The following is a 23,888-nucleotide window of genomic DNA, read 5'->3' as shown; positions in this document are numbered from 1 at the left end:
GTAAATTTAATCCATTAACACTCAAAGTTATTACTGAAAAGGCATTTCTTGAATCCATCATCTTTTTAATTTTATTTGTCAGATCTGTATATTCTTTTCCCTCTTTCTCTTTGTGTTTTTTAAATTACCCTTAGTGATACTCTTCAATTTTGTCCCCTCTTGCCGACCTCCTTCTCTTGTGTTTTTTTTTTCTTCAGGCAGCAGAACTCCTTTTAGAATTTCTTGTAGGGCCGATCTGTTGTTGACAGATTCTTTCAGGGCTTCTTTGTCTGTGAAAACTTTAATCTTTCCCTCAGTTTTGAAGTACGATTTGGCTGGGTACAGAATTCTTGGCTGAAAATCTTTCTCTTTCAGGATCTTGAATATATCATACCACTGCCTTCTCACCTCCAGGGTGCTAGTTGAGTAGTCTGAACTCAATTTTATTTGGTTTCTCTTGTTTTTAGTAGATTGTTTTCCTTTTACTACTTTTAGGATTTTCTGCTTCTCTTAAACATTTGATAGAGTGATTAGTATGTGCCTTGTGGAAGCCCTGTTTGGTTTTATTCTGTTTGGAGTTCTTTGGTCTTCTTTGACTTGTATATTTATGTCCTTTAAGTGGGTTGGGGAGTTTTCCCCCATCATATCCTCAACTACTCTTCCTAGCCCGTTACTCCTCTGTTCTCCTTCTGGGACACAAGTCATTCTTATATTTCTGTGCTTTGTTTTGTCTATCATTTCCCTGAGTTCCAATTCAATTTTTTCCATCATTTTTGCCATTTGGTGTTTGGAGTCTTTGAAGACAATTATCCGGTCCTCTGTATCACTTATTCTTTCTTCTCTCTCTTCAAATCTGGTATTGTGTGCCTCTTTATGTTTTTTATTTGGTCAAGAAAGTTTTTAATCTCTGTGATACCTGCTTTTTTCTATTTATCCTTTCAAATTCCTCTTTATGTTCCTCTGTTGTCTTCTTGATCTCCTTTCTGTCATTTGTTATCCCACTTATTTTATTTAATAGAGTTGTATGAACATCTTTGCTTAGTTGTTCCAGTGTCTGTGTCTCCACTGGTGTTTTACTTTGGTCATTGAGCAAGGCTATATCTGTCTGCATCGTGATATGCTTAGTGATCTTCTGCTGTCTTCATGGCGTGTAAAGATCTTGATGGATTTGCTTTAGGAGTTGATTTCTTTCAGTAGTCTAAGGCCTTGTGTTCGTAGGATTGTTGTACAGCAGGGAGCAGGGCATGGGGTGGGGCACCCAGGGCAGTGATTTATTACAGGGCAGGTATTGATGTGGGTTGGGGATGTTACACTAATGCTTGTGAATGTGTGTGCCCAACAAACAGGGAGGACGTAGCTATATGGGTGCACCTGTCTGGGGGGTGTAACCCTGGTGTGCACTGTTTTAAGTCATGGGCCCTTTGTGTGCATGCCTGTAGCTGTGGCAGCAGGTTGGCATTAGGCCTTCATGGATTGGAGGCAGATGTGACCTGGCTGCACAGGTCGGCACTTTCTCAGAGCTGGGAAGTGTGGCTGAGGGCTGTGTACATGCATAGTTCTAGAACTGCTGTAAAGTGCAGTTTCCCAGGGCTGAATGACATGACTGCACATGCGTGGGCCTGGGAGTGCCATGAATGGATGCGCAGAGCTCAGCAGGGACGGAGTGAGGCTGTGTGACACTATGGGCAGGGGGACAGGGGTAGCCTAGGTACGGAGGTCAGTGCCCGCAGCCTTTATGCATTGGCAGCAGCCTGTAGGGAACAGGGAAGGGGTGGCAGTGCTCAGAGGGATGCCAGAGAGGTGGATTGGGCTGCACTTGGGGTGGGGGTGGGGGCAGGTTAAGTTAAATTATTTAATTACAGTTTGTTGCTAATTTTTGCTAATAGTCTATTAATATATTTTCTTCAGATATCTTATGAAGTTAATGAATGCCGAAGAATTGAGACTCTTGAAAATTTTGATCTGGATTTTAATGATGATGTCACAGAACTCGAAACTTTTGGAGTAAGCACCACCAAATCATCAAAGTCACCAAGTCCAACAAGTACTTCCACAGTACCCAGCGTGGCAAATGCTCCCATAGCCTCCAAAGTTGCAGCTAAACCCATGGCACCAATAGTGCCAGACATTTCTGCTAATTCTAGAAGTTTATCTCAGATTCTGATGGAACAGCTGCAAAAGGAGAAACAACTAGTGACTGGTATAGATGGTAGCCCTGAGGAGTTCAAAAAGAAAGATGACCAGGGATTTATACCATGTAGTGATAAGGCATCAAATCCTGACAAATCTTTGTTGCAAGATAGTGAATTGAAAACCTCTGCTGCTTTACAGTTGGAAGTTATTAAGGCAAAGGAAATTGAAACCTCTAATAAAAATGATATGACTGCTGATAAAGTATATGCTGATACAAGAACAAATATTCTAGAGCACTCAGACAATTCAAAGGAAAAGACTATTATATTAGAAGGAGCTAAGACTGAAGATGTAAATCTCTGCCATAGTGATACAGATGAAGACCGTTTAATCATTGATACAGAGTATAAAAATAATAGTAATGGAAAGACAGCTGTTCTGTGTTCTAATTTAAGTTCTAGACCAGCCAGCCCAAATTCTTCCTCAGAACAGGCTTCTGTAGGAAACCAGACTAATAATATATGTAGTCTTGAAGAATCATGTGTTTTAAAAAAACCGATCAAAAGAGTATATAAAAAATTTGATCCAGTTGGAGAAATTTTAAAAATGCAGGATGAACTCTTAAAGCCAATTTCCAGAAAAGTGCCTGAATTGCCCTTAATGAATGTAGAAAATTCTAAACAGCCTCCTGCTTCTGAGCAATCCTCTACTCCTTCTGATGCCTCTAGTTGGCCAAAGTCTGTATGGCAGACTTCTGCATTTCAAAAACCAAAAGGACGTAAGTAAATATTTTTAAGTAACTTTTTATATTACCTATTTTGTCTGTTCCTTTTTCTTGGGTTTTTATCTCTCATCCACTTACTTTCTCTTTGTTGTACTTTTGATGTTTCATTTATCAGTCTACTAATCAGTATTTTAGCTTCCAAAACCTCCTCTTTACGTGTATACCCAAAGGTATATGGGTTTTGTAGCCTATGTTTGTCCAGTAGATACAGTGTCTGCTAAGCCATAGGCAGTGTGTTGGAGGAGTGCATCAAAAATCATCATAAACATTGATTAAGATACAATTTACTTATATTTGATGTTGGACTGTAGTTTCGTACTTTTTCCATTTTGCAAAATAAATATAAACTTCTCTTCAGCTCTTCCAGAATTCAGAATAACGTTATATTTTGAACTCTTTTTTTTCTTCTCACTTCATATACTGTCTCACTAATTTATACTTTGCCTGAGGTTGGTGACCATCATAGTTAAAAGGATGACTACTTTAAAGTTTTAATTGGCACATTTGCTAAATTCCAGTAAAAGTAAACAGAAATTGTTAATAGTATGAGGGTCAACTGGGTAGAGGAAGTAGAAAGTTAAAATACAGATTTTTCTGTTATGTGAATAACCCATTAATAGATAATTGAATTGTTTTAGCTTGGATTATGATGGATAAATGGATAATATTTTTAAATGAAAATGAGAAAATATAATTATTTTCAAAGGATTGCCATATGAACTTCAGGATCATGTTGAAGATACATCAGAATATCTAGCTCCTCAGGAAGGAAATTTTGTTTATAAGTTATTTAGCCTGCAAGATCTATTGTTGCTCGTGCGATGCAGTGTCCAGAGAATAGAGACAAGACCACGTTCTAAAAAACGGAAGAAAATCAGAAGAGTAAGTTGTTCTTTGGGGAGTTAGAATGTGGTAAATATTTAACATGCCATTTTATGAACTTCTGTTTTAAGTAGTTGATCACACTGGTAGTTTTTCTGGTTGAAGTTTTCTAGTAAAATACTGAGATCAATTTTAATAAGGTGAATTGTTTAATTGCATATAATAGTCATGAATGTCTATTACATTTTACATGGAAAATACAGGCTTTGTGAAAAAAATGTACCATTGTGAATTTCACCTAGATTGATACATATTTCTGCTTTCTCGGTGTATTTGGATTTCCAAATAAGTCTCTTTCTCTCTTACTCCTTCACTTATTTTAGGAGTCCAAGTTTTGAAAGATGGGCTTTCATATATATCTAAAGAATCTTTCTAGAATTGCTAAAAGACCAAATATCTTTCTTTTTCTCCTGCTGTTTCCTTTGCTGCTTGTTATAAATGTTTTCCTCAGTTAAAGAAGTTTTTGTCAATTTAGAATTGCCATAGCCCAAACAACCCCAGTGAGAAATATGGAAAGGTTAAAGGTATTGGTGGAATTATACATAGGAGATAGGACTTAAGTGAATATGAATGCTGAATCATTAAATTGATATCTCTTTTAGTCTCCAGTATTTTAGAGCAGCTAGAAGTAAAAACCTAAAGTCTAAAATATGTTCTACAACTAACTGTGGTGCTGTGCTTTGAAATTTGTAGCTTTTTTGTATATATATTGTTGGTCACAAAAAAAAGAAGGGAAAAAAAAGTCGATTGTGATAACATATTTAAGCCCACTAATCTCCTATATTCTGGAGCAGCTAGAAGGAAAAATATGAGCGGATCGTATGGCAGCCCATGACAAACTCTGGAATCTATCTTGTAACCACTTTTTGAAGAGCGCTTTGAAAACTATTCCTTCTTAATTTCTTTGCTTTGTATGTATGTTATACTATACAATAAAAAAAGGTTAAAAATATATATAGGGCTCTTATTTGGAATGATGGATGTTGGTAATAGAAATACAACTTATGAATGCAGTTAACAGTACTGAAATATATATTTAAATGTGATTAAAAGAACAAATGTTAAATTGTATTGATAGTATCAGAATAAAATTGTGTAAAAATCCATGAAAAAAAGTTTTTTGTCACAATTTCAATAATTGGTTCTTTCAACAATTAAAGCTGTTTTTCATGTTAAGAAATTTAGAAATTTTCATTTTTACTTTAGAAACATATTTTAAAGTAAAATATTTTTACTTTAATCCCTTTGAGATTTGTTCACATTTTCGTATATGACTATAGAGGGGGAGCTTATATTGTTAATAATTATGTAGAAAATATTAAACATTCTTTATTTAATTTTTCTTAAGAATTTTTCCTTTGGTTACATTTGTCGTAATACACTTAGTTCTTTTCAAGTTTTAGTGTCTCTGTTTCTTGCTCTCTAACCCATCATCCAATAAGACTCATCAGTGACCACTTCAGAATGTCAATGAGTTTTAGAATAGGAATCAGATGAATTAAGAATAGTGATGTTCTAGCTTTGGCCCTGTGGATCAAGCCTCTGGCTATTTTATCCTATTCAAGAGTAACTGAAAAAAAAAAAGGAAGTGTCAGTCTCTCCAAGTTGCCATTATCAGACAATAATGAAAAACCTAAGGCTACCCCATCCAGATCTAGGACATACACCTTGCCATCAGAATCCAGTGCACAGGATAGGATATCTTTCACTTGATACTGTATTTGTCCTTTGTTAAATAGCAAGATTATGCATAAATTATGAAATTCCTAAATTATGAAATTCCCACTTCCTGTAATTTGGTTTTCATCATTGGTTCAAACTTGAAATATTAGAAACCAAGTGTGTTTGGACTGAATGTATTGAGAACTGCTTTTTACAAAAGAAAGTTGAGTGACTGCTATAGGTTTGATATCCTAGGTCTCCTCACAGGTAAATACTAATATTCCCTCTATTAAAAAACTTTATTTGCTAATTTTTTCCCTCCTCGTCTAAACTATAATAAATTTAATGGTCATAAACATGAACATCTTGAATGCATATGGTATCAGTGCTATGGATTGTATTTTCAGGGTTTTATTTTTAATTCTTATTTGCCTTCTGTCTGATTTACTTTGGGGTTAAGTTTATTTCTTTCACTTTCTACCCTGTGAGTTCATACTGCTTTGTATTTATCTATCACCTTCCAGAATTTAGAAATTGTTAATGACCATTATCTCTTAAATAAGAATAGTCCAGGGAAATTTTGAATACTTGTTTAATTCTTTATAGAGACAACTTGGTAATTTAAAAAGCCAAACACCTGAAAATATGTAAATATGTGCCCTATATTTTTAAAATGTTTTTTATTGTAAAATAGAACATACATACAAAGTGAAGAGTGAAAAAAGCAATAATTTTCAAAGCTCACTTCAACAAGTAGTTACAGAACAGATCCCAGAGTTTGTCATGGACTACCATTCCACCAGCTCAGATTTTTCCTTCTAGCTGCTCCAAAACACTGGAGGCTAGAAGGAATATTAATATAGTGATTCAACAGCTATACTCATTTATTAAATCTCATTTTTTCTGTTATACCTCCTCTTTTTCCTTTAATCCTTCTCCCAATCTATAGGGATCTTTGGGCAATGCCCATTCTGACATTTTCATATTGAGAAGGGGTGTCCACACTAAAGGATAAGAGGATGTAATTAATTGATAAATTTGAAAGCTGGTCTGAGTTTCAAGACCTATCTGATACCTTATATTTTTTATTGTGCTAAATCCAAAATAAATTTTTTTAATTTTCAGTGAATTCTAATCATATAATACCTGTCATTACATAATAGCTTAATATGCATGATTTAAATCCCTTAATAAAATGTAAGCCCCTTGGAATAATGTTCTATTCACTTCTGTTTCTCTCAAATATTTTATACCACAGAACCTCAATAAATAGGTATTGAGCAAAAGAAAAATTGAGTAGTGAGAAGGAATAGTATTAAAGAAGAGAACTTAAGGGAGGCTAAGGCCACTAGTTCAAGAAATTTTATAAGGGGTACTATTTAAACTCTTAATAAGCTAAGAAAGTATACCCATTAATAATAAAAATCAACTTTTTTTTAGATAAAGCTTTAGAATACTTAGAATTCTCTTCAGCCTCTGACCTAATACTCAACCTCATCTCTCTTTTGTTTTCCTTTGTTCAGTTCTGTGTTATACTGGTTAACATTTTAATATCCAGTGACATTTATTCTTCCTTAACAAAAGCCTCTGCTTTATACATGAGAACTGTATTTCAGAGGAAAATTTAAACAGCAGCCAATCTCATAGGGTGGAATGAAGTAAAGAGGGTTCATTTTGAAATCTAAACTGAGTAACTTTGGATGATTCAGTATTATCTGTGATTGTCTATCTCAGTTAACTTATGTCTTAGTTAACTGTTTCTCAAATGCTGTATTCTAAAATAGCTCAAACATTTAGATCCAGTAATTTAACATTTATATTGGCATTCTAAGTCCAGGAAAACAAATCCTTAAGATATCAAGTATTAGGAAAGAATACAAGGTACATAATGGGATTAGTGAGAAGTTACTAATTGTATAATATCTATTTAGAAATGTATGTAAATGTGTAAAAGGTTTATGTGAGAAATTGGGAAATAGAGAACCAAGAAAAGCTTTTACTTGGGGAGAATAGAAGCTACTGATCAAGGGGAAAAGGAAATAGTAAACTTGATTTTTTTTCTTCGCATGGGCAGAGTCTGGAAATTGAACCCGGGTCTCTGGCATGGCAGGCGAGAATTCTGCCTTCTGAGCCACCATTGCAGTGCCCTAAACTTGATTTTTATAGTATGAAAACTTTGTATTTGAAATTTTATTTCTATTTTAGAATACTAAGGAAGTATAAAATATTCACTCTTCTTTTCTGTGGTTTCCTGGAGATGGCAGCAGAATACACATAGAAATTAAAACCAGGTTCTGAGCTTACTTTTGTACATAGGGCAGTATGATCAAAGAAAGTCCTCCAAAGTATTTTCTTTCCAGAAATATTATATTTTCTTTAATTTTTAAAAGAAAACTAGAAATAATTGTTATCCATTCATGATCCAGAATAGGGATCTTCTTTATCAGTTGTTCTTTTTCCAACTCTTCTATAACCAGCTGTGTCTCCTTGAGCTTATTTCTTAACCTTCTGCATCTTCAGTTTGCTTTTCTTTATCTCTAGCTCCTGTTTGCTGTAAAGTTGTAAAAGACTCTAACTGTATGAAGCTCACTGCTATTGATAACAGAAAGTTTGCTGAATTTGAATTTTTCTTACCAACACCATTTCACCAAACCCACTAAATTTGTTACTTTGCAACAATCAGGGATTCAAAAATACTCATGAATTATTTTCAAATATATATGAATTTAGAAAGCTTGGAATAATTTTTAAAAGTGCCCATTATTTATATCACTTTGAGTCAGTTCATTAAATCATGTGTTTCTCTTTCCACAACTGGAAGGAGAGACTCTTATTAAGAGCAGAATTCTCTTTGGCAAAAATGTAGTAGCGTGAGCGCAGTTGAGCATAGCTAACATATTATTTCACAGAGACAAAGATGTATTTCCTTATATATCCTCCTTTTGATCAGTAAACTCTGACCGGATAATTTCTCAGATTCTAATGTCTGGAATAAAACCTTTTTATTAATAAAGATAAGGACATCCTCAAGGATTAATGTGGGAATTACGGTTCATAACTTTCATAGAATGAAAACAAGAAGGTGTTCAGAGTACTTGAGCCCTGAAACAATGTAACTAATGCTTTAAAGATATGAAAACCTGGATTCCCACCTTTTTTCATCCTTTTTAGAATTAATATATATTGTAGTTATTGCTTCCACATCCAACTTTGAACCTTTGGGTAATTGTGTATCAAAAGGCTATGTTCTGTAGGATTCTACTGTCAATCATATTTTCTCACAGAAATAAAGTATATGCATATATGTGGAAGTATGTTGATTTTGGTTGGTGGTTGGGGTGAGAAAGAGATCTCTTTTATCCAATCCATTATCCAGTCCATGTCTTGCACATTTTACCAAGGGTTCTTCTGTCCATCTGGGTCAAGTGTATCCATCCTGTCTGATACCTGCTCTATTTGAAAGGGTGAAATAAAATTACATAAAAGCATTTTAAAAACCACAAAGCACCACATAGATAAATTGTATTTGCTGTTAATAGCAAATTAATAGAGCTTTGAAAAATATAACCTTGCATTGCAGCAATTTCCAGTTTATGTATTGCCAAAAGTGGAGTATCAGGCTTGTTATGGAGTTGAAGCTCTGACTGAAAATGAACTTTGTCGCTTATGGACTGAAAGTTTATTGCATTCCAACTGCTCATTTTATGTTGGTAAGTTATATAAGAGGCTTTGTTCTCAATTTTAATTTCCTTGTAAATAATACTTTTTTTTTTTTTTTAGCCAGTCAAATTTAGCAGTGGGGGGTTGTATACCAACTTTAGTGACACTAATGTTAATAAGTTCTGATAACCCACTACCATCGGACCAGCCTAAATAATACTATTTAACTCCATTGTAAGTGGTTCCATTTTATACTCTTGTAAGTTTAATTTTCCGATTGTGTTGACATTTCATTTTATTAAATCACCATTCCTTCACCAATGATTAAATGGTGGGGTGTGGGGCAGCACATTTATAGCAGCAGCATTCACAATATCCAAAAGTATATCCAAATATATATATATATAAAATATTTTACAACCAAGTGTCCATTTACAGATGAATAAATGAATAAACAAAAGATGATTACACATACAATAAAAATTATTCAGCCATAAGTGGAATGAAGTTCTGATATGTTGGTGAACCTTGAAAGCATTATATTGAGTTAAGCCAGACACAAATCAAATGTTTTAAATTGATTTAAATTTTTTAGTTATATATAAATGGCAACATAATCATTTTATTTTTTAAATTTTTATTTTAATTAGTAGTATATATTAACGAAAAAAATAAATATGTTTTCTAACAAATTTCTTTGAGTTGACAGGGTTTAATTTGCATTGGCTAGGTCCATTTATACTTAACATACTTCACATGATGGATGATTGTTCATCGTTATTGATGTTGTTCCCCCCAACTGGATTGCCTAATCCCAGGCATCTCACTTCATCCCTTATATCTCTGTATATCCCAACCATCTCAAGCTTCCCCTTTATCAATTTTTTTCTTCTTTTGATCTCTCAATTCATTGCTTTTTATTTCTTTCATGACTTGTTTTTTTCCGCTTTATTGTTCCTGTTACACCTATCCCATCTCTGGTGAAACTTTGTATTCTTACAGTGCTTAACTTAATTCCTTGAATATAATAAATGCTGTGCATGTGTTTTTCCTGCTTAATCAAAGAATATATATATTTGCTTAAAATTTTTTTCCTTATTTTAGTTAATATTTTGTCTTCATACTTTATGAGAGTATTAGTAAGATAAAGGGTCTGCTTACTATGCTTAACCCAAAAAAGGGTTTTGCACTGCTTGACTATTAGTGGAGTCATTACCCCTTAATCTTGTCTTCCAGAAATTTCTGTAGTTTTCAACCAGTATTCACGATTTCAGTATTCCTGCAAAAGAACTCTTGCTAGCAAACATACCAACAGTCTTGAAAGCAGTTACCGGTCACATCCATTTTTGGAAAGGATCAAACAAAAACTTATCAGATAAATATATACTGACAAATGGTAGAGATCTGTGACATTTTAAAGTTTTTTGGGTTATTTTTGTTTTTAATTTGTGGTTTAACTGATAAAAACTACAACAATTGAATGGCATGCTTCATCTAAAGTATTCCTTAAAGTCATTAGTAATTCTAGGTCTGTACCCCCCAAAATTGGAAGCAGGGGCTCAGATACTTGTACACCAGTGTTTATAGCAGCAGCATTCACAATATCCAAAAGTATATCCAAATATATATATATAAAATACTTTACAACCAAGTGTCCATTTACAGATGAATGAATAAACAAAAGATGATATATACATACAGTGGAATATTATTCAGCCATAAATGGAATGAAGTTCTGATATGTTGGTGAACCTTGAAAGCATTATATTGAGTTAAGCCAGACACAAAAGGGCAGATATTGTATGATTCCAGTTAAATAAAGTATTAAAAGAGACAGAAAATAGATTAGAGGTTACCAGGAACTGGGGGGAGGAGGAAATGGAGAGTTATTATTTAAGAGGTACTGAGTTTCTGTTTAACATTAGGAAGAAGTCTTGATTAGAGATGGTGGTGATGGTCACACAATACTGTGAATGTAATAAATACCACTGAAATGTATATTTAAAAATGGTTAAAATGGGAAGTTTTATTATTCATATGTTGCCACAATTAAAAAATAAAATTCGTAATCATTAACCCATGTGTTAGTTATCCTCAGTGAATCTATGATTTACACGTAAAGTGAAGGCGTATTTGGTTTCTATGAGAACTCTTTGGTAAAATATCAAGTATATTATATTGTTATATTAGCAAAAAAATGTAGTTTGTATTTGGGGGAATATATTGGCTGAGGGGAAATGCATTTTAAAAAGCTGTTTTAAAAGAATGAATGGGTTTAGGGTTTGTTTAAATGTTGTTATATTATCCTTTCAATTTTTTGTGTTGCACCAGAAAGGGAATAGAGGAAAAAGAGCTTCTTAGTAAGTTTTTTTTGTTCTGACTTTCTGGAAATAAGATTTAAAAAACAAAAAAACAGAAAAGGACTGTCATTTTATCTTTGTAGTATTTGCCTAAATGACTGAATATAATGAAAATAGGTTATATCAAATATGAGTATAAAGTAGTATGTATGACTCATTAAGTAGTCTATTTTATAGTGATACCTAATATAGTTTAGACTTATAGTGGTTTAGGTGCCTGTCTTCATGGATTGTCAAGAATTAAAGGAACCTATGACGTCTCACTTCAGAAGCAGGGATTGCCCTTTAACATCCAAATAAAAGGCTAACTGAAGATTATTTTTACCTGTTATGATACTTTGTTTGATTTGAATTATAGTATATACCTGAGCAGTAATATGTTACTTTTCAAATGTTTTATTCTTTAACTTTCTCTGTAATATGTTTGTCTTCTTCGCTCTACCATCCCTTTGCTGCTACTCCCCAGCCTCCCAAGGTATAGCCCCTAGGATACTGTTGGGATTTTTTCTTCTTCTTTTGGTTCATTTTGTACCTACTGCTCATAAACAGAATTATAGAATATATGATAACACTTGAAATGCTTCAAAGTCATTCCTAGAAACTATTAAAAATTCTATATACACACAGAGAGAAAGAATAATAAAGCAATGTTACTCTCATTTATGGTGTACCTACTGTGAGCCAAGGACTATATATCCATTATTGCTAGTCTACTACTCTGTAAAATAGGTGATGATTATCTTTGTTTTACAGCAGAGGAAACTGAGCTTAGATGGTTTGTTGGTCAGGTTCACACAGGAATTTGTATCTATATCTTTCTGTTTCCACAGCCCATACCTTTTTTTTTAAGGGAAGTTTTGTGTTTACGAAACAATCATGCATAAAGTACAGGATTCCAGTACACATCCCCACTACTAACACTTGCATTGCTGAGAAAGATTTGTTACAATTGATGATAGTACTTTTTTTGGTAATTCTATTTTTTAATAGTAATTACAGTTGTTACACTTCATGAAAGATTAGTAAAGTAGTACTGTTAATTATTATCCATAGTTTGCGTTGAATTTGTTGGGTTTTTTTCCATATTCATAGCCTTTTTTTTTCAACTATGCCTTTTATTCCTCATCTACTCGTTCACTGAATATTGGGGGTGTTAGTCACAAGGTTTTACAATCGCACAGTCACAAGATGAAAACTGTGTAGTTATACAGTCATTAGCAAAGGTCAAAGCTACTAGATTACAATTCAGTACTTTCAGGAATTTCCTTCTAGTTGTTCTAATACACTAGAAACTAAAAAGAAATATCTGTATAATGAGTCAGTAATCATAATCATTTGTTAAACTCTAACTTCTCAGTTACAATTCCTCCCTCATTTGAACATTCTCTCAGGTTTCAGGGATAACTAGGCAATGCCCATTCTAACTTCTTCATGCTGAAAAAGGGTGTTGACAGTATGGGATAGATGAATAAAACTGGTTGATGTTCTTGGAGAAACTGATAGCTCTGGATTGCAGGGCTTATTTGGCATAAGTGCCATCTGGATACAGCCCATGCTTCTCCCACTATAATGGAATAGCGGAAATCATGCTGAATGTGGGAGTCAGAAGATACATGTATAAGTACTTTATAGTTTACAGTTGTTTTTTTACCTTGGTAAATTACACCTCCTAGGCCTTAGTTTTTTCATCTGTGTAATGGATATAATACTTTCTCCAGTCTGCCTCAAGGATTATATGTACAAATCCTTTTTATTGCAATTATTACATGATGTATTGCCCCAAGAGTAGACTTCTCATTGGTGATAATAAGTGTCCACAAGACAATGAAGTATACCTCTCTATGTTTCTGTGCTGAGAAAAAAATAACTGTCAGCCTAGAATTTAGATAAAAATATGGATAGATCATATTTATGACCTAGAATAGGAAGGGATTTCTTAGCCAATAAAAGCACAAACTAAAAAAAAAAAAAACCAAACCACTAACTTCTTAATACTTATGCATAATTTTAAAAAGGAATGTGTATGTATTACTTCTTCCATTCTAATATATTATCAGTTATAAAATGCACCATTGATTTAATATTATATTTTCCTCTCCCATTTTCAATTTCAATATAACACATTCAGAAAAATGAAAAAAAAATTAATGTACATCTTAAGGAATTATCACAAAGTCAGCACCTATAGGCTAGCAACCAGGATCAAGAAGTAAAAAACTGCTGTCCCAAAAGCCCCAACTGTGACATTTCCCAAGCAGAGTCCTCTTCCTCTTTTCCAACAATAACATTCATCTGTCCTATAACAGTTTTACTTTTCCAACTTCATATACAAAATGTAATCATAAAGTAGTATTCTTTTGTTTCTGACTTCTTTCACTTAACATTGTTTTTGAGATTTATCCATGTTGGTGCATAACAATAGTTTATTTTTATTGTTTTGACTTATTCCTTTGTAAGATAACACAGCAGTTCATTTAACTCTGGAAGCATGTTTGGGTTGTTTCCATTTCAATGTAGCTGTGAATGTTTTTGTAAGTGTTTATTAGTACAGTTTGCTTTTATTCTGTTGGACATACCCCTAGGAGTGGGATTAGTGAATTCTAGGTTCATCATCAGATCTGATGATCTTTATGCTCTATCCATGTTTTTATCTAAATTCTAGGCTGACAGTTTTGTTTTTTTTTTCTCTCGGTAGAAAAACATACAGAGGTATACTCCATTGTCTTATGAGTACCCGTTATCACCAATGAGAAGTCTACTTTTGGGGCAATACATTATGGAATGATTACATTAATTATAATTGTAATAATTTTTTAAAAACTTTTCTTTTTACCAAAGCTATAGGCAGAGCCCCCAGTCTTGGGGTTTGTTTATATGAAACTTAACCCCACAAAGGATAGGTCAAGTCTACTTAAAATTTAGGCCTAAGAGTCACCCCCAAGAGAGCCTCTTATGTTGCTCAGATGTGGCCCCTCTCTCCAGCCAACTCAACGAGCAGTCGCACCACCCTACCCCTCCCTATGTGGGGCGTGAATCCCAGGGTTGTGGACCTTCCTGGCAACGTGGGACAGAGATCTTGGAATGAAGGGAGACTCAGCATCCAGAGATTGAGAAAAACCCTGGAATGAGCTGAGATTTAGCATCAAGGGATTGAGAAAACCTTCTCGACCAAAAGGGGAAGAGTGAAATGAGACAAAATGTCAATGGCTGAGAGATTCCAAACAGAGTCGAGAGGTTATCCTGGAGGTTATTCTTATGCATCAAGTAGATATCATCTTATTCAAGATGTAATGGAGAGGCTGGAGGGAACTGCCTGAAAATGTAGAGCTGTGTTCCAGTAGCCATGTTTCTTGAGGATGAATGAATAATGATATAGCTGTCACAATGTGACTGTGTGATTGTGAAAACCTTGTGTCTGATGCTCCTTTTATCTACCTTGTCAACAAAGGAGTAGAACATATGAAATAAAAATAAATAATAGAGGGAACAAATGCTAAAATAAATTTAGTTTAAATGCTAGTGATCAATGAAAGCAAGGGGTAAGGGGTATGGTAGGTATAATTTTTTTTTCTTTCCTGTGTTCGTTTTATTTCTTTTTCTATTGCTTTTTATTTCTTTTTCTGAATTAATGCAAATGTTCTAAGAAATGATGAATATGCAACTAAGTGATGATATTGTGAATTACTGATTATGTTTTATTTTGTTTATTTTTTTAATTAATAAATTTTTAAAAAAACGATTCAAAAAAAAGAAAGTAAACTGCTCCCCAAGTTGTCGGTTGTAACAATAAGAACATTTGCAATAAAATTAAAAAAAAAAAACTTTTTAAAGTTTTCTAAAGGTTTCAGTGTATGCTTATATCAGGAGTGTATGAGTGTTACAGTTTCTCCATATCCCTGCTGATATTTAGCCTTGTCAGTCTGTTTAATGTTAGCCTGGTGGAGAGGTATTACTAATATCTTATTATTGTTTTAATTTGTCTTGAGGTCAGATGCTAATTTGTGTGATTATTAATCAACTTGGATGTTCCATATTTTGAATTGCCTATTCAAACCTCTTTTCCTTTTTCTGTTTTTTCCTCTTTATATTTTATTTTTGGTAGTTCTTTATTGCTTATATATATGTTGCCAAAATTTTTTCCCCTTCTGTAATATGCCTTTTTAGTCTTTTAATGGTGTCTTATTAACTTTAATGGATTAAATTCATTACCCATTTGCTTTATTGGTAATACTTTCTTTGCTCTGTTTGAGAAATCTTCCCCTGCAGCAAGATCACGAGGATATTCTATGTTGTGTTCTGTTTTTTTTTGAGCATTATTAGCATCTTAGTGCATTCTTTTATTATGTTTCCTATGCACTTTTTTAAAACATTCTTTTAAAATACCAAAAAACACCAAACAAGTGCAAACATTCTTAACTTTTGATCATTCTGCTCTACATATATAATCAGTAATTCACAATATCATCACATAGTTGTATATTCATCATCATGATCATTTCTTGGAACATTTGCATCTGTTCAGAAAAAGAAATGAAAAGAAAACAGAAAAAAATTCATACATACCATACTCCTTACACTCCCTTTCATTGATCACTAACATTTCAGTCAAAATTTATTTTAACATTTGTTCCCCCTATTATTTATTTTTATTCCATATGTTTTACTTGTCTGTTGATACGGCAGATAAAAGGAACATCAGACAAGATTTTCACAATCACACAGTCACATTGTGAAAGCTATATCACTATACAAATCATCTTCAAGAAACGTGGCTACTGGAACACAGCTCTACATTTTCAGGCAGTTCCCTCCAGCCTCTCCATTACATCTTGACTAACAAGGTGGTAACTACTTAATGCGTAAGAATAACCTCCAGGATAACCTCTTGACTCTGTTTAGAATCTCTCAGCCATTGACACTTTATTTTGTCTCATTTCCCTCTTCCCCCTTTTGGTCGAGAAGGTTTTCTCAATCCCTTGATGCTGAGTCTCAGCTCATTCTAAGGGTTTTCTCAATCCCTTGATGCTGAGTCTCAGCTCGTTCTAGGGTTTCTGTCTAACGTTGCCAGGAAGGTCCACACCCTTGAGAGTCATGTCCCACATAGACAGGGAGAGGGTGTTGAGTTTGCTTGTTGTGTTGGCTGGAGAGAGAGGCCGCATCTGACAACAAAAGAGGTTTCTTGGAGGTGACTCTTAGGCTAATTTTAAATAGGCTTGACCTATCCTTTGTGGGGTTAACTTTCATATGAACAAACCCCAAGATTGGGGGCTCAGCCTATAGCTTTGGTGGTCCACACTGCTTGTGAAAATATCAAGAATTCAACTTGGGGAAGTTGAATTTTCCCCCTTTCTCACCATTCACCGAAGGGTACTTTGCAAATACTTTTTTATTCACTGTTCAGATCACTCTGGGATATATTGGGGCATCACTCTGGACAAACCAACAAAATCTCATCCTACTGAAAGTTCCATGTACTTAGGTGTTCACTTAAGCTGTCTACATAAGTTATATTAGGAAATGCACTAGTCAAAGTATAAATTTTGTACCAAATAAACATTTTTATTGCTTTAGTTTCACACGTAAGTTAAAATTTTTAAATATTAATTGCCATCTATTTTCAGCACCCTGCAGTAATAACGTTCCTTTGTTCTTCCTCTTGCAAAAATATTTTTTAAATTTGTACATTTAGTCACTATCATTATACACTCTATGCATTCCTAGATTATACGATCTCTATTTTTCTTTCTGATTTCATTTGTGCCCCCAGCCCTCCTCCCTCTGTCATTCTTACATTTAGCTTCATTCAGTGTTTTAACGTAATTGTATTACAGGTAGTATTGTGCTGTCCATTTCTGAGTTTTTACATTCAGTCCTGTTGCATAATCTATCCCTTCAGCTCCAATTACCCAATATCTTACCCTATTTCTATCTCCTGATAGTCTTTGTTACCAATGAAATTCTGTAAGTTTACTCACTAATGTCAGTTCATATCAGTGAGTCCATACAGCATTTGTCCTTTTGTTTCTGGCTAATCTCACTCAGCATAATGTCCTTTAGGTCCATCCATTGTTGTTACATACTTCATAACTTAATCCATCTTATGGCTGCATAATATTCCATCATATGTGTATGCCACTGTTTAGCCACTTGTCTGTTGATAGACATTTTGGCTGTTTCCATCTTTTCGCAGTTGTAAATAATGCTGCTATAAACATTGGTGTGCAAATGTCCATTTGTGTCCTTGCCCCCATGTCTTCTGAATAGATACCTAGCAATGGTATTGTTGGGTCATATGGCAATTCTATATTTAGTTTTTTGAGGAACTGCCAAACTGCCTTCCCAGGCAGTTGTACCATTTGATATTCCCACCAGCAGTGGATAAGTGTGCCTCTTTCTCCGCATCCTCTCCAGCACTTGTCATTTTCTGTTTTATTGATAATGGCCATTCTGATGGGTGTGAGATGATATCTCATTGTGGTTTTGATTTGCATTTCTCTAATAGACAGGGAAGTTGAGCATCTCTTCATGTGCATTTTGGCCATTTATATTTCCTCTTCTGAGAAGTGTCTTTTTAAGTCTTTTTCCCATTTTGTAATTGGGTTGGCTGTCTTTTTGTTGTTGAGTTGAAAAGAGTTTATCTCTTTATAAATTCTGGATACTAGACCTTTATCTGATATATTGTTTCCAAATATTGTCTCCCATTGGGTAGGCTGTCTTTTTACTTTCTTGACAAAGTTCTTTTATGTGCAAAAGTGTTTAATTTTGAGGAGTTTCCATTTATTTGTTTCTTCAGTGCTCTTGCTTTGGGTGTAAGGTCTAGGAAACCACCTCCTATATAAGATTTATAAGATATTTCCCTACATTTTCTTCTAACAGTTTTATGGTCTTAGATCTAATGTTTAGGTCTTTGATCCATTTTGAGTTAATTTTTGTATAGAGTGTGAGATGTGGGTCCGCTTTCATTCTTTTGCATATGGATATCCAGTTCTCTAGGCACCATTTATTGAAGAGACTGTTCTGTCCCAGGTGAGTGGGCTTGACTGCCTTATCAAAGATCAATTGTCCATAGATGAGAAGGTCTATATCTGAACACCCTGTTCTATTCCATTGGTCAGTGTATCTATCTTTATGCCAGTACCATGCTGTTTTGACTACTGTAGCTTCATAATACACCTTAAAGTCAGGTAGTGTGAGACCTCCGATTTCATTTTTTTTCTCAGGATACTTTTAGCTATTTGTGGCATCCTGCCCTAAAAGTAAGTTTTTGGGATTTTAATTGGTATTGCATTGAATCTGTAAATCAATTTTGGTAGAATTGACACTTAACTATATTTAGTCTTCCAATGCATGAACACGATATGCCCTTCCATCTATTTAGGTCTTCTGTGATTTCTTTTAACAATATCTTGTAGTTTTCTTTGTATGAGTCTTTTGTCTCTTTAGTTAAATTTATTCCTAAATATTTTATTCTTTTGGTTGCAATTGTAAATGGAATTCTTTTCTTGATTTCCCCCTCAGATTGTTCATTACTAGTGTATAGAAACACTACAGATTTTTGAGTGTTGATTGTGTAACCTGCCACTCAGCTGAACTCATTTATTAACTCTAGTAGTTTGGCTGTGGATTTTTCAGGGTTTTCGACATAATAGTATTATATCATCTGCAAACAGTGAGTGTTTTACTTCTTCCCTTCCAATTTTGATGCCTTGTATTTCTTTTTCTTGTCTAATTGCTCTGGCTAGAACTCCCAAACACAGTGTTGAATAACAGTGGTGATAGTGGACATCCTTGTCTTGTTCCTGATCTTAGGGGGAAGTTTTCAGTTTTTCCCCATTGAGGATGCTGTTACCTGTGGGTTTTTCATATAAAAACCTTCCTTTATCATTTTGAGGAATTTCCCTTCTATTCCTATCCTTTGAAGTGTTTTCAACAGGAAAGGACGTTGAATTTTGTCAAATACCTTCTCTGCATCAATCGAGAAGATCATGTGGTTTTCCTGCTTTGATTTGTTAATATGGTGTATTATATTAATTGATTTTCTTATGTTGAACCATCCTTACATATCTGGGAAGAATCCTAATTGGTCATGATGTATAATTCTTTTAATGTGTTGCTAGAATTTATTGAGAAGTTATGCATCTATATTCATTAGAGAGATTGGTCTGTAGATTTCTTGTTTTGCAATATCTTTGTCTGGCTTTGGTATGAGGGTGCTGTTGGCTTCGTAGAATGAGTTAGGTAGCTTTCTCTCCTCTTCAATTTTTTTGAAGAGTTTGAGCAGGATTGGTACTAATTCTTTCTGGAATGTTTGGTAGAATTCACATGTGAAGCCATCTGGTCCTGGACTTTTCTTTTTTGGGAGCTTCTTAATGACTGATTCAATTTCTTTACTTGTGATTGGTTTGTTGAGGTCATCTATTTCTTCTCGAGTCAAAGTTGGTTGTTCATACCTTTCTAGAAAGTTGTCCATTTCATCTACGTTGTATTTATTAGCATAAAGTTGTTCATAGTATCCTGTCATTACTTCCTTTATTTCTGTGGGTTATGACTCCTCTTCATTTCTGATCTTATTTATTTACATCCTCTCTCTTCTTCTTTTTGTCAATCTTGCTAAGGGTCCATCAGTCTTATTGATTTTCTCATAGAACCAGCTTCTGGTTTTGTTGATTTTCTCTATTGTTTTCGTGTTCTCAGTTTCATTTATTTCTGCTCTAATTGTCATTATTTCTTTCCTTTTACTTGCCTTGGGGTTAGTTTGCTGTTCTTTCTCTACTTCTTCCAAATGGACAGTTAGTTCCTTGATTTTTACCCTTTCTTTTTTGATATAGGCATTTAGGGCAATAAATTTTCTTCTTAGCCCTGCCTTTGCTGCATCCGATAAATTTTGATATGTTGTGTTTTCATTTTCATTTGCCTCAAGATATTTATTGATTTCTCTTGTAATTTCTTCCTTGACCCACTGGTTGTTTAAGAGTGTGTTGTTGAGCCTCCACATATTTGTGGATTTTCTGGCACTCTGCCTATTAGTGATTTCCAACTTCATTCCTTTATGATCTGAGAAAGTGTTTTGTATGATTTCAATCTTCTTAAATTTATTGAGACTTGCTTTGTGACCCAGCATATGGTCTATCTTTGAGAATGATCCATGACCACTTGAGAAAAAGATGTATCCTGCTGTTGTGGGGTATAATGTTCTAGAAATGTCTGTTAAGTCTAGCTCATATATTGTATTATTCAAATTCTCTGTTTCTTTATTGATCCTGTGTCTAGATGTTCTGTCCATTGATGAGAGTGTGGAATTGAAGTCTCCAACTATTATGGTAGAAGTGTCTATTTCTCTTTTCAGTGTTTGCATCATGTATTTTGGAGGTTTCTGGCTTGGTGCATAAATATTTATGATTGTTATGTCTTCATGTTGAATTGTTACTTTTATTAATACATAGTGTCCTCCTTTGTCTCTTTTAACTGTTTTACATTTGAAGTCTAATTTGTTGGATATTAGTATAACTACTCCTGCTCTTTTCTGATTGTTTTTTGCATGAAATGTCTTTTCCCAAACTTTCACTTTCAACCTATGTTTATCCTTGAGTCTAAGATGTGTTTCTTGTATACAGCATATAGATGAGTCCTGTTTTTAAATCCATTCTTACAGTGGATGTCTTCTGATTGGGGAGTTTAATCCATTAACATTTAGTGTTATTACTGTGTGGGTAGTACTTTCTTCTACCATTTTGCCTTTTGGATTTCATATTTAGTTTTTCTTCTTTTTACCTTTTCTGATAGTCTTCCTTTCTACACTCTTCTCCACACCTTTCTCTCCTGTCTTTTTGTATCTGCCTCTCATACTCCCTTTAGTATTTCTTGCAGAGTGGTCTCTTGGTCACAAATTCTCTCAGTGATTTTTTATCTGAAAATGTTTTAATTTCTCCCTCATTTTTGAAGGACAATTTTGCTGGATATAGAATTCTTGGTTGGCAGTTCTTCTCTTTTAGTAATTTAAATATATCATCCCACTGTCTTCTTGCCTCCATGGTTTCTGCTGAGAAATCTATGCATAGTCTTGTTGGGCTTGCCTTGTATGTGATGGATTGCTTTTCTCTTGCTGCTTTCAAGATTCTCTCTTTCTCTTTGACATTTGACATTTTTGAAGTACGTCTATTTGGATCTGTTCCCTTTGGGGTATGCTACACTTCTTGGATCTGTAATTTTAAATCTTTCATAATAGTTGGGAAATTTTCAGTGATAATTTTCTCCATTCGTTTTTCTCCTCCTTTTCCCTTCTCTTCTCCTTCTGGGACACCCACAACACATGTATTCATGCGCTTCATATTATCATTCAGTTTCCTGAGTCCCTGCTCATATTTTTCCATTTTTTTCCCTATATTTTCTTTTGCTTGTCGGATTTCAGATGTTCTGTCCTCCAGTTCACTAATCCTGTCTTCTGCCTCTCAGAATCTAACTTTGTAGGTTTCCATTGTTTTTTTTATCTCTTCTTACTGTACCTTTCATTCCCATAGGTTCTGTGATTTGTTTTCTCAGACTTTCAGTTTCTTCTTTTTTTCATTCCTTGCCTTCTTTATATCCTCCCTCAATTCATTGATTTGATTTTTGATGAGATTTTCCATGTCTGTTCATACATTCTGAATTAATTGTTTCAGCTCCTGTATGTCATTTGAATTGTTGGTTTGTTCCTTTGACTAGGCCATATCTTCAATTTTCCTATTGTGATTTGTTATTTTTTGCTGGCGTCTAGGCATTTAATTACCTTAATTAGTTTATTCTGGAGATTGCTGTCACTTTTTTTACCTAGGGTTTTCTTGCTGGGTGAATTTGTTGTCTATCTGTTCTTTGACATTCCGTTCAGCTTTATCTGGACCTTTAGCTTAGGTTTTGTTTAACAGAGGAGAATTTTTCAGTTCTTGTTTTCTTGTTTCTTGCCCTCCTTGTATGGTGCCTTTTTTCCCCGACCTGTAGGATGATCTACTTAGGTATTATAGACCCCAAGCCAGATTTTCCCAGACCAAACTGGCCTCCTGTCAGGAGGAAAGAGTCACCTGCGTCAGTTTTCCCTAAGGGTGAGATCCAGCAGGTTGAAAGACTTTCCTGTGAAGTCTCTGGATTCTGTTTTTCTTATCCTGCCCAGTATGTGGCACTTGTCTGCCTGCAGGTCCCATCAGCATAAGATGATGTGGGACCTTTAACTTTGGCAGACTCTCCCTGCTTGGGATGTGGTGGAGACAGAGGAGAGGTTATAGGCTGGTTTTAATGGCTTCAAATTACCAAGCTCTGGGGTCTGAATTACTTGAGGGAGGGATTCCACCTGAGTTGGTCCTCACCCCTCCCCTGGGGAAAGCACAGGCTCCTGACAAGCTCTCAAACAGGCTTGTTTCTGCCTATACCTGGGGCAGTTGCTGCCTGAGAAGCCCTGCTGCTGTATCCAAATGCAGTGAAGCCTTTGTAGAAACACAGCCACAAAAACCTGTTTCTTTTTTTTTCTTTTTCTGTCAGCCCTGCCCCCTTAGCGCCAGGGCAAAAATGAGCAACCTCCACTTTGACCAGGTTCACCTGAGCTGGGGGCCATTTTTAGTAGTCACAATTTGTGAATTAATTCCACACTTGAAGCTTAGTTGCACTCAGCCCCTGCTGCTGGTAAAGTCTCTTTCCTTTCCTAGGAAGCAGCCTGTGGGGGAGGGGCACCAGCTACCTTGGCTTGGGAAACTCACGGTTCTGGGGGGGGGCTCGCAGCCAGTCCAGCTCGTCCAGATTGGGGTACGCTGTGTGTCCAGTCATTGACATGGCCCCAGTAGCTATTCTGTACTGTTCCTTGTTATTTGGTAGCTGTTCTGTACTGTTCTGGTTATTTAGTAGCTGTTCTGGAGGACGAACTAAATCCCACACCTTGCTAATCTGCCATCTTGGCACCTTCCTCTACATTGTCTTCTTGAAGCCTATGTTTTACCTTTTTTTAAAAAAAATTTTTATTGTGAAATACCCACACATGTACAGTCCAACCATAGTATACAATCAGTGGCTTACAATATTATCACGTATTTGTATGTTCTTCACCATGATTGGTTTTTGAACATTTGCAACACTCCAAAGAAAAGTTCATATATCCCATACCCTTTACCCCTCCCTCTCATTGACCCACATTATTTCAGTCTGCCCAATTTTTACACTTTATCTCCCCTATTATTTATTTATTTTATCCTTATTTTTTTAATTCATCTATCCATACCCTGGATAAAAGGAGCATCAGACAGAAGGTTTTTACAATCACACAGTCACATTGTAAAAGTTGTATAGTTATGCAGTTGTCTTCAGGAATTAGGGCTATTAGAACACAGTTCAACAGTTTCAAGTACTTCCCTCTAGCCACTCCAATACACTTTTTATTTTTAGATTTAGTTTTTCTGCATACCACATAT

At 34.8% G+C, this 23,888-nt stretch overlaps 1 protein-coding gene across 6 annotated transcripts in view; it reads left to right on the top strand.

Annotated features, from left to right (window-relative positions):
• The window catches only part of ICE2 (interactor of little elongation complex ELL subunit 2), a 98,550-nt gene that overhangs the window by 45,748 nt on the left and 28,914 nt on the right, over positions 1-23,888 (top strand). For 5 of the 6 annotated variants that reach the window (XM_077128077.1, XM_077128078.1, XM_077128080.1 and 2 more), the window contains 3 exons: positions 1,888-2,890; positions 3,603-3,778; positions 9,021-9,150. In XM_077128077.1, coding sequence (XP_076984192.1) covers positions 1,888-2,890; positions 3,603-3,778; positions 9,021-9,150 — 1,309 coding nt within the window. Of the gene's footprint in view, positions 1-1,887; positions 2,891-3,602; positions 3,779-9,020; positions 9,151-23,888 lie in introns of those variants that run through there. The other variant, XM_077128082.1, reaches the window with a different exon arrangement.

The sequence above is a fragment of the Tamandua tetradactyla genome, chromosome 14 (assembly GCF_023851605.1).
Source record: "Tamandua tetradactyla isolate mTamTet1 chromosome 14, mTamTet1.pri, whole genome shotgun sequence".
In the NCBI taxonomy this organism is placed as follows: Eukaryota; Metazoa; Chordata; class Mammalia; order Pilosa; family Myrmecophagidae; genus Tamandua; species Tamandua tetradactyla.
The sequence above is the reverse complement of the archived record's forward strand: the minus strand, read 5'-3'. Positions and strand labels throughout refer to the sequence as shown.